This window comes from Chelonoidis abingdonii, chromosome 9 (genome assembly GCF_003597395.2).
Source record: "Chelonoidis abingdonii isolate Lonesome George chromosome 9, CheloAbing_2.0, whole genome shotgun sequence".
Lineage (NCBI taxonomy): Eukaryota > Metazoa > Chordata > Testudines > Testudinidae > Chelonoidis > Chelonoidis abingdonii.
This window is the reverse complement of record NC_133777.1, coordinates 51,737,777-51,749,945: the sequence shown is the minus strand read 5'-3', so window position 1 is coordinate 51,749,945 and position 12,169 is coordinate 51,737,777. Positions and strand designations below refer to the sequence as shown.

The following is a 12,169-nucleotide window of genomic DNA, read 5'->3' as shown; positions in this document are numbered from 1 at the left end:
CGGGGTCTCCCAAGGATCACAGATGGCATTTCGACGTCCCAACTGTGATCTTACGGTCTGGGAAAAAAGTCCCTGCCTGCAGCTTCCTGAACAGCCACTGTTCCGAAGATCGTGCATCATGCACCTTTCCAGGCCATCCTGTGTAAATGTCATGAAACGCCCACGGTGATCCACAAGCGCCTGGAGAACCATTGAGAAATACCCTTCTGATTATGTACTCGGATGCCAGCGTGTGGGGTGGTGCAGGATAGGAATATGCGTCCATCTATTGCCCCCACAGTTAGGGAACCCATTGTTGGCAAAGCCATCCACAATGTCCTGCACATTCCCAGAAGTCACGGTTCGTCTGAAACAGGATGCGATTAATGGCCCTGCAATACTTGCATCACCACTATTCCAACGGTCGACTTTCCCACTCCAAACTGGTTTGCGAACGATCGGTAGCTGTCTGGAGTTGCCAGCTTCCAGACTGCAATAGCCACCCTTCTCCACTGACAGGGCAGCTCTCAGTCTCCTGTCCGTGCGCCGCAGGGTTGGGGCGAGCTCAGCACACAGTCCCAGGAAAGTGGCTTTTCGCATCCTAAAGTTCTGCAGTGCTCTCATCCCAGACTTGCAGACATGTGATCCACCACTCAGTACTTGTTCCCGAGCCCAAAGGCGGCGTTCCACGCTGCAGAGCACGTCCGTTACTGCCACAGCAATTTAGTTGCAAGCGAGTGTCAGCAGCATCTTATTTCATCATCTGAGCTCTCACTGTCACTTTGGAGCATAAGGAATAGATCAACTGCAGATCGGGATGTGCTGGCAACATTCATCAGCAACATCCTAAGCAGCTCGGGCTCCATTCTCCTGAAATCACACGCAGCAGAATCACAATGGCACCAAACGGCTGAAAAGGGAAGCCGATGCACCACGGGTCGTTGGAACAGGAAGCGGAATGACCCGCACCCTTCCGTCCCTCCCACACACCCCAGCAGCAATTGGGACGAGGTGCTGCTCTGTGGGATAGCTGCCCACAATGCACCACTCACAACAGCGCTGCAACTGGTGCAAGTGTGGACACACTGCAGCGCTGGTCGCTGTCAGTGTGGACACACTGCAGCGCTGGCCGTACACAGCTGTACGACCACAGCTGTAACGGCCAGCGCTGCAAAACTGTAAGTGTAGACAAGGCCTTAGTAAGGTTTTTGACTCTGTCTCACATGACATTTTCATATGCAAACTAGGGAAATGTGGTCTAGGTGAAATTAGTATGAAGCGGGTGCACAACTGGATGAAATACTATACTGAAAGTAGTTTCAACAGTTCACTGTCAGACTGAGAGGGTGTATCTAGTAGTATATAAAAACACCCAGCATATAAAATTTCAGCCCAAATGGTTAAAATTTAGTAAAATGATAAGCCAATGAAAAATGAAGGTTACTCAGCAGAACCACTTAAAGGTGAGTAACCTTCATTTCTTCTTCAAATCACCTCAGCATGTTCGATAATTTGATAAACAGAACTGTCTTCCAAGGAAGGTGGGATGTGGTTTTCTAATTAAACAGTGACTGAAGTACCATTGTACCAAACTGAGCATCTGACCAAGATACACAATGTTTTGTTAATGTAAGAACAAAGCTCCATGTAGCAGCTCTGCAAATTTCTGCAATGGGAACATGCCTAAAGCCGCCTTTGCCCTTGTAGAATGGGATCTAATCCCTACTGGGACAAAGACAGAGACTAATTTGCAGCTCTCTTCAATGCATTGTCTAAGCCACTTAGATAGTCTTTGTGAAGTAAATGCCTGTCCTTTACTATTTTGTGCATAAGAAAAAAGATCTGGTAACTTTCTAAACTCTTTAGTTATATTTAGATAGAAAGCTAAAGCCCTTTTAGCATCTAATGCGTGAATCTTTGCTTTGCCTCAATGAGCATAGGATCTAGGAAAGAATACTGGCAGATTAACTGATTGGATGAGATGGAAATCGGTTACTACCTAGAATAAGAATTACAGGTAAGGGTGGAAAAGTCACTTTGTCCTTGTAGAAAATAATGAGAAGTGGGATCAGCCATCATGGCCTGAAGTTTGTTTACTCACTCTTCTGGCAGATGTTATGGCTATAACAAATGTCGTTTAGATTAATAGGTAAAACCATGAACATTTATTCAGATGCTCAAAGGAAATCTTCATAAACTGAGTAAGGACTAGGTAAAGGTCCCATGATGAAGGTGTATCTTTGACTGATGGATAGATGTTCACTAGAGTTAAGCCCTGGTCTCTAAAATATTCTGGGGTGGATCTTTCTCAGTCTCTCCTTTGAAGCTATTCTATTTTGCATAAGTAATTAGTCATTAGGCCAGAGAGAGCAAGAAAGAATGACTCTATAGACTGGTGATTAGAGGACTCACTTGGGAAGTGCAAGACTCAAGTTCATCTTCCTGTTACAATTACTATTTAATTATTTATACATAGTGGAACAACTTCAACAAGAGAGACAGCCCCCCCACAATATCATCTCATAGTCCAGTGGGTAGGGCACTCTCCTGCAGTGTGGAAGACCCTAGTTCAAATCCACATTAGCCAGAGGGGGGAATTTACTTCAGGTCTCCCACATCCCAGGTGAGTGTTCTAACCACTGGGCTAAAGATCAAAAGGGAGGAACCACTACCTCCTCATTTTGTGACTGGTGCCTTTTTGATAAGAACTATTTGGCAAATTCACGTCAAATTCACAAATAGTTTTGGCTAACTGAAAAATACATTTTTCAAATTTCATGAGAGGCCAAAAAGAAAAAAAAATCACCCAGTTCTATTTGCAATAGGACAGTGAAGAAAGGTACTGTACAATGTTAACTTCTACATTTTCAATCTAAACACAGAGACTATTTTAACCTTCTGAAGCAGATATTTCTTCTAAGACAGACACATTTCACATCTCTCCCATAAAGAGAGGTGACATTTCTCACACACAATAAATTTCAAAATGACAAAGGAAAGCAGTCACTTGGGTACATATTTTTTAAATGAATTCCCCATTTCTCTCTCTCATACACAAAGTCTGAAAACTAAACTAAGTTTTTGAACTCTTTTTTAAAGATAAGATGGCAGCTCAGAGTCAAAACAGTGTATTCTGCATGTAAATAGACAAATTATGTACAGCAGAATTTTAATTACTCAAGCTCCTTTAATTGACAATAAATGTGTGTGGATAACATGGACTAAGCAGAACAGCGAGAGAAATATGCTAGCAGTTTGTTAGAAAGAAAGGTTTGGGTAAATGGGCTTCTTTTTGTAATAAGAACCTTCCCTTACTACTCACAAATTTAACTCAAGAGAACAGCACTTTAATATACAATAATACCTTTGATCTATTCGAGCAAGCAGCTACTCCAACATCAGGGATCCATACTGCAGTCTGAATAGCTCCAGAACCGATCACAACACTTTGTAATACAGAGCCATCCTAAAATCAGAAATCTTTTAATCAATACACATATTTAGTTATTTAAACATGTGAATTTATCATCCTGTAGTACTGTAAACACCCCCCAAACATTTCAATTAATGATTGTTTAAAGTATTTTAAACCCCTTGAACTAAAATTTCTACACAATAGTCAGAAAGGGATATGCATTTTCCAAAAGATATTATTAAAAGTTAAAATTAGCATTGATATAACATCTTCAAAGTGTTTTACACAGTCTCAATGGCCTGTGAAGAAGGCAAGTATTACTCCCTTTTTTCAGAGGGGAAAAACAAAAGCATACCCTGGCTAAGGACCTGAGGCCATAAATGACTTAACCAGGCACATAATTAATCAGCTGCAGAGCCAGGATTAGAATTCAGGTATTTTTTTCCCAAATCTTGTATTCATTATTCTCGACTACACTTCCTTTAATTTTTATAAAATATTTATCAAAGAAAACTATGAAGACATAAAATTATCCTTTAGCTTTTGATCTTAAATGTACCCGTTTTAACAAACTAAGAAATATAACTAAGATTTTATCACGGTTATTTGTAGAAAAAGTCACGGACAGGTAATAAAAAAAAATTCACAGAAGCCCTTGACCATCCATGACTTTTACTAAAAATAATGTGGGGGAAGAGCTGATGGGGGGATGACTGAAGACCAAGTGTGGGAGAGGAGAGCCCAAGCTGCAAAGGCTAACTGTTCTGGATGTCCCTGCCGCCTGTGGCGGTGGGGATCTCCAGTTGCCACTGCCACTCTAGAATCCACGAATTCTGTGACATCCATGACACAATCTTTGGGTAATCTTTAATATAACTCAAAGAGAACCTTACCCGTAAAGACCAAATGTTCATGAGCCCACCGAGCCCACCAGACACTAATACCAGTCCATCAGAGCTGAAGGCCACAGTCCGAACAGGAGTAATATGTCCTCTCAGCTGATAAATGCACTTGGCATCTACTGCTTTTCTGTATCCATCCTGCAAATTATTTCATCATTATGACATACCCTGGACTACATACATAGAAAATTGTGAACAGAAAAGTGTTTCAGATTTAGACTTCTTTGCAACCAGTGTATAGATTTTCTGGGTACAACTACTTTTATTTCATCAAGGAAAGATGAATAAGGCACCATAAAAAAAAGGCCTTATGGAAGCATTCAAGCTGATACAGACTATAAGCACCTACAGTGACGATGCTCTCTAAGTGAATATATCTAAATGCATATTTACTTAACAGACTTAGTTTTATTTGTAATTATTTTAGTCATGTTTTATAAGGATGCCGTTAATTTACTACCATCTATATTTTCCTCTTCAAAATACCATACGCATTCAAGACCACATTACAGCTGGATCTTACCTTTGTAAAGAACATTTTAGCTAAAATTAAGTCAAGGAAAATTTGTATGCTAAGAAATTTCCAATATTATTTTAGTTTTCTCTTTTGGAAATAACTGCATAATTTTAAAAGAACTAGATAGCATTACCAAGTTTTAGCCAAGATCAATAGCTCTTGCAAATAAGTTGTTTTGAAACCTTGTCCTCCCATTTAGAATCATAGACCTTAAGACCATAATGGACCACCAGACCATCTAGTGTGACTTCCTGTATGTAACAACAGGCCACTGACAGCACCCAGCACCCACACACTAAATTCAACATCCAAAATTAGGCCAAGAATTACAACCCACAGGAAATAATACTATTAGGCAGAGAATAGGAGAGACCGAGGTGCAACAATGCCTGAAGTACCTGCAATGGCAAGGAATTGATTAAGGGAAGTATACTCAGATAATCCTGGCAAGTGACCTGTACACTAATGCTACAGAAGAGGGCGAACCCATCCCAGGCCACTGCCAATGAACCTGGGGGAAAATTCCTGAGCATGTGAGCAAGAACCATTTCCTGCCTTGGAAACACCTGCATTTGTGTAAGCACAGACAAATTAAAATAAATGTAACTTTTTAGAACTAAATGGTTTTCAAATATTTCCCTCTTCTCCATCTCTACCCATGTAGATACTGAAATATTTTGCTCCCATCCTTTCCTATAATCGTAGAAAAAGCCATGGATACAATCGGGTTAAGATTTCCTAACATTTGCTCAACTGTCTTTACCTTGCCACTTGTTTCCTGTTCCCACCATCCTTCTGAACTACTTGAGCTGGACTGCAACATGATCAGCATATCCTGGGGAACACTCCAAACACACACTAAGCCATTCTGGCATCCTCTGAAGAAAGTAAGTTATTAACATACAGCACCAATCAACAAATGTTCTAAAAGTATGTCAGCCTGTTATGATATACATTTAGAGAAAGGTGATTAAGAAAGATAATCTGCTTAAAAACAAAGTCCAAGGGCAGCAGATAATTTTTTAAAAGTTGTATACAGATTTAGGAGTAATACTCACTTAAAAAATGCATTTTTTCTTTAACTCTTTCTTAATATTAAATTTTGCCAAAACTATTTTGTCAGCACCACTACATTTAAAAGTAAGTTAGTGAAGTAGTATCTCCAATATAAAAGGAAAGCTGAGGCAGACTGGAAAAAGGAAAAACTTATTTTTCATTGTACTGTTTGAAATTTTATTATATTCTTTAATTCACTTATTATTAAATAAAATATGCATGTGACAGTGATTTTTTCTATTCCTACTCAAAATATTCAGGAATATTCTCCATAGGTTTTCACTCTATTTTTCACATTAAATATTTTCATATTTAACCTAATAACCCCTTGCAATCATTGTGCCATCATAATGTATAGGTCCCAGATATATTTATCAGCACAGGAAGTATTTGCAACTATGGACATAATGGGCACATTTCACAATGATTAGCTGATATTTCCAACAACATGCAAATATACCATATTACTTTTTCACTGTGACTAATTCAAGTTAATTAACTAAGGTCAGCCCTGTTCAGTACTTGGCATAGAACCCTCCAGAGAAAAGCCTAGGTGGAGGGGAAAAGCTGTTGGTGATTCAGTAATGGGCACTTTTTGTATTTAAGTTGGTGCTGAACCAGTGTTCTACAATGTCCACAATGAACAGCGTGTTGAATTTTGTGTGTTTGTTTTTTGTTTAGAATGAAAGATGATACATATAAGTTATTATAAGTATCAATAACCAGTACAAAGACTACACAGGAAGTATTAAAGCAAAAATGTTAACATACGTAGCCAGTAACAGCTGCAGCTTGGGTCCTTTCCCTGGAAGGCTGCACCAGGTAATGCTATTCACAATAGTTGGATGGGAGAGTGAATGCAAACGTCTCCAGCATCCCCCCACATATCTCCAGAGTTTCACCGTTTCCTCTTTGGCACATGTCATGAGAATCTTACCAGTTGGATCCCACTTCACACTAACGATGGTGTCCTAAAGAATTCAAACAAACAAACAAAGATTACAACATTCAGTGTCTTCATAATGTGACTTACGAATATGAACATCACACAAATAAAACTAAACTTCCTTCCAGCACAAAAGTATTAAGCACTTGAACTTCATGTACATCGTCATATAAACCACAAAAAAAAAGAACTATGTTGATGATTTGATGCAGCAATTTATAACACGAATGAAGTCAGATCTGGTGGTTATCACAGTTCTACGAGTGCGAGAAAAAGAATGGTTACTCATCTTCTTGTAACTGTTGTTCTTTGAGAAGCGTTATTCATGTCCATTCCAATCAGGTGTGCAAGTGCACATCCGCAGTAGCCGGAAGATTTTCCCCCATAGCACCATCTGTGGTGTCCCCTCTAGTTGCACCTTCATGGGGCCCAATAAAGGGCTTTGCCAACCTGCTACCCCCTGTTCCTTCTTGCCGACTACTGCAACAGAGGGATAGGAAGGTGGGTATTGGAATGGACATGAACACCACATCTGGAAGAACAACAGTTGCAAGCAGGCGAGTAACTGTTTTTACTTCTTCTTCGACATCATGTCAATTCCAATGTTCATGTTCATGTCAATTCCAATCAGGTGACTGACATGCCCAAGTTCAGGAGGTGGGGTCAGAGTTGTCCACTAACTGGAGTACTGCTTGTCCGAAGGCCACATCATCTCTGGCCTGCTGGGTAATTGCATAGTGCATCATGAATGTATGAATGGAGGACCACGACCACATAGCCGCTCTGCCGATTTCCTGAGTGGGAACCTGAGCCAGGAACGCTGTTGATGAAGCTTGCACCCTGGTGGAGTGCGCAGTGATTGGAGGTGCAGGAACCCCCACCAGGTTGTGGCACTCATGAATGCAGGACATGATCCATGACGAAATGTATTGTGACGACACAGGCAGACCTTTCATTCTGTCCGCCACTGCCTTGAATAACTGGACCGACTTTCTGAATGGCTTCGTTCTCTCGACACAGAAGGCTAGCGCCCTACGGACATCCAGTGAGTGAAGTCTCTTTTCCCTGCTGCTGGAATGCGGCTTAGGGTAGAATATCGGGAGGAAGATGTCGTGGTTAATGTGAAACTGCGATACAATCTTCGGTAGGAAAGCAGGATGAGGTCTGAGCTAAACCTTGTCCTTATAGAACACGGTGTAAGGGTGCTCTGATGTTAGGGCTTTATGTTCAGACACCCTCCTGGCCAAGGTTATTGCCACCAGGAACGCAACCTTGTAAGAGAGCTAGAGCAGGGAGTACGACAGGTTCAAAGGGCGGTCCCACGAGTCTAGGAAGGACGAGGCTGAGGTCCCAAGTCAGGACAGGCTGCCAGACGTGAGGGTATAGCCTGTTGAGACCTTTTAGAGACCAGCTGACTATCAGGTTAGCAAAGACAGAGCGGCCCTCCGCACCTGGGTGAAAGGCTGAGACGGTGGCCAAGTGAACCCTTATTGACAACACTGAAAGCCCCTGCTGCTTCAAATGGAGGAGGTAGTCCAGAATAAACAGCACTGAGGCTAGCATTGGAAACAAATGGCACTGTGCCGACTAAACTGAAAATCTCTTCCACTTGGCAAGGTAGGTAGCACTCAGAGAAGGTTTCCTGCTGCCAAAGAGGACTTGTCCAACTTGGTCAGAACAGGAAAGCTCCACAGGGTTCAACCACAGAGCTTCCATGCCACAAGGTGCAGCGACTCGAGGTTCGGATGTTGGAGACGACCATGACCTTGTGTCAGAAGGTCCGGGAAGAGTGGCAGGGTGACCTGAGCTTCCACGGACACGTCTAGGAGAGATGTGTACCAGGCGGGGCCAGGCTGGAGCTATCAATATGACCTGAGCTCGTTCCCTCTGGATCTTGAGGAGTACCTTGTGAACGAGCAGTATGGGCAGCAAGGCATATAGGAGACAACCTCCCCATGGGAGGAGGAAGGCATCCACGCTGGAGCCCACCCACAGCCAGGCTGAGATTTTTGAAGGAGCAGAACTGCTGGCACTTCCTGTTGCGTCGTGTGGCAAATAGGTCTATCTGGGGAAATCTCCACCTCTGGAAGACTGAATTTGTGAGATCCAGAGGAAGGGACCACTCGTGGCCCTGAAAGGACCTGTTGAGGTGGTTTGCCAACTCGCTCTGTACCCAAGGGAGGCACAATGCTTGTAGGTGCACTGAATGTTCAACACAAAAGTTCCACAGCATGAGGGCTTCCTGGCACAGAGGGAGAAGAGAGTGTGCACCTCCTTGTTTGTTGATATAGAACATTGCTGTGGTGTTGTCTGTCATAACTGATACACATTGTCCCATTAAGTACGCCTGGAAGGTCTGGCACACCAGACACATGCTCTCATCTCTCTGACATTGAGGTGGAGAGCCAGATCTGCCTGAGACCAGAGACCCTGAGTCCTGCGGTCTCCTAGATGTGCGCCTCAGCCCAAGTCTGATGTGTCCGCCACTAGTGAAAGAGATGGCTGTGGACTGGCGAAGGGGACCTCTGAGCACACCTCCTGAGGGCTGAGCCACCAAAGGAGGGAGTCAAAGACCGGGCGAGGCAGGGTCACGATCCTGTCCAAGCTGTCTTGGGGTAGTCGATGCTAATCATGACTGGAGCAGTCAAAGCCTGAGTCTGGCATGCTGCACCACGTAGGTACAGGCAGCCATGTGTCCCAGAAGCTTCAGGCAGTTTTTTGCAGTGGTGGTGGGAAATTGTCTGAGACCTCGAATGATACCAGCCAGGGCCTGGAACCTCGCTTCTGGCAGGTATGCCCTGGCTTGGGACGAGTCCAGTACTGCCCCTATACACTATCCTCTGAACAGGGCAGAAAGTTGATTTTGCTTCGTTTAGAAGGAGACCCAGGTTGTCAAAGGTGGCCCTGAGGAATATGACTTGAGCTTCCACATGGGTCCTGAAGCAACTCTTGATCAGCCAGTCACTGAGGTATGGAAACACCGATACCTGGTGACTGCGCAGGAGCACAGCGATGACTGCCATGCACCTGGTGAAGACTCAAGATGCTGCTGACAAGCTGAATGAAAGAATTGTAAATTGATAGTGGGCACTGTTCACCACAAACCTGAGGTACTTCCTGTGGGGCTGAGTGACTGGAATATTAATGTAAGCATACTTCAAGGTCGAGGGTGGCATACCAGTCTGCTGGATCCAGTGAGGGGATGACGGAGGCAATGAGGCCATACGGAACCTGAGTTTCTTTACAAACTTGTTGAGTTCTCGCATGTTCAGGATGGGCCTGAGGCCGCCTTTGCCTTTTGGTATTAGGAAATACCGGGAATAAAAGCCCTCGCCCCTATGCTCCTGAGGAATCTCCTCCACTGCCCCTAACGATAGAAGCAACTGGAATTCCTGGATAAAGAGTTGCTCCTGAGAAGGGTCCCTGAAGAGAGATGGGGAAGGGGAGTGGAAGGGCAGGAGGGCACAAAATTAGATGGAGTAGCCCCTCTCTACCGTGAGGAGCACTTAGTGGTCCAAGCTGATATGAGACTATGCACAGTAGAAAGGGGATAGTCGGGATGAGAAGGTAAGGCGGGGTAGATCCAGTCTTTGGTGTAGTACACAGTTCTCAGCCATGCCTTCAAAAGACCATTTTGGGCCCTGAAGGCCGCTTGGGTTGTCCTGAGCCCAGCCAGAGGGTTGACATGACCTTCTCCTGCCGGTCCTGTTTCTCCTTCAGGACCCATCCTGGTGGTTCTGGTGACAGAACCGCTGAGAAGGCTGTGGATGGAAGTGTCTCTGCTGCACTGACAGTGTATAGAGGCTGAGGGACCCAAGAGTGGTTCTGGAGTCCTTTAGGCTGTTTAGCCTCTTGTCCATTTTCTCTGAAAAAAAGGAGTCTGACCTTCAAAAGGCGGGTCTTGTATGATTTGCTGGATCTTATATGGGAGACCAGAAACCTGGAGCCATGAGCCCCTTCTCATGGCTACTCCTATGGCCATAACCCTGGTGGCAGCACACCGCGTCAAGTGCCGCCTGCAGGGACGCCCTGGAGATCAGTCTTCCATCCTCAACCAAAGCTGAAAATTTGGCAGGGGAATCCGAGGGGACGAACTCCATGAATTTAGCCATCGCCAAGCAGGCATTGTAGGAGTACCTGCTGACGATGGCCTGCCAGTTAGATATTCGGAGTTGTAGTCCCCCCCGTTGAGTACACCTTTCCCCCGAATAAGTCTAATTTTTTAGCATACCTATTCCTGGCAGAAGGGCCCTCAAAGCCTTGCCTCTCCCACTGATTAGCAGCGTCCACCACCAAAGAGTCAGTCTGGGGGTGGGTATATAGATGTTCAAAACCCCTGGAGGGCACAAAGTACCAGACTTTGTTACACTTGACAGTGGGTGGCAGCAAGGCCAGGGTCTGCCACAGGGTCTTAGTCATGTCCATAATTGTCTTTATAAATGGTAAGGCAATACAGGAAGGGTGCGAGGGAGCCAGGATGTAAGCCATAGGGCCTGCATCATCTACCACTTCCTCTGCCTTAATGCCCAGAAACTGGGCAAACCAATGCAGCAACTGCTGCAACACCCTGGAGTCTTCCAGAGCTGGGGCTATGGAAGTGCTCACTTGTGCCTCATCTGGTGAAGGAGGAGGAGGAGGCCACCCTCTACCCTCCCCACCTGAGGGATCTTATAACCCTGGGAGAGACTGTGGTCGGTTGGCCCAGTCCCGCGAAGGGCATGGGTATTGGTGCTGACATTGGGTCCCATGCCAGTGCTGGTATAGACATCTAGTGTAGCATCTGCATCAGAGTCTTCATGGACGCAGTCATAGCTGGTGTTAATGACGATGTCGGTGCCAGTGCCATCGTCGGTGCCGAAGGTGCAGCTGGCACCATAGCAGCAATCTGAGCCACTGATGCCTCCAGTGCCGAAGGTGTTGTCGGGGGCGGCGCCACGGTTGGTGCTGATGCTGTGATGGTGCCATGACCACCGGCGTTGACTCCGGAGGTAATGGCTCAGTCGCTGGTCATGGGCGGAACAAATGTCGTGGACGCCACTGATGCAGCTCTAGAGTGGGATCCTTGGCTCCAACTCTGGGCTTGATGGAAAGCCCACAGAGTCCAAAAGGGCCACTGAGCTGGGTTCTGCCATTGTGAGGGCCACTGCATTGGGTGGGACCCTCTACGGCATCTTGACCTGGACCTTCTGCTCCTGCTATAGTCAGAGCGGTACGAGTTGAAGTGTGACTCTGATGTTTCAGAATAGGACGACCAGGGTAGTGCTGCACCTCTTGACAGAGCGTTGGGAGCCTAGGGACTGACTGCACTCCCTGGATGGAGGCGTTGGCTTCGGGGGGGGGGGGAGGGTGCCAAG

At 45.0% G+C, this 12,169-nt stretch overlaps 1 protein-coding gene across 1 annotated transcript in view; it reads right to left on the bottom strand.

Moving 5' to 3' along the window:
• The window catches only part of HERC1 (HECT and RLD domain containing E3 ubiquitin protein ligase family member 1), a 172,943-nt gene that overhangs the window by 24,793 nt on the left and 135,981 nt on the right, over positions 1-12,169 (bottom strand). The window contains 4 exon segments of the mRNA XM_032765456.1: positions 3,344-3,445; positions 4,288-4,434; positions 5,577-5,691; positions 6,641-6,840. Coding sequence (XP_032621347.1) covers positions 3,344-3,445; positions 4,288-4,434; positions 5,577-5,691; positions 6,641-6,840 — 564 coding nt within the window.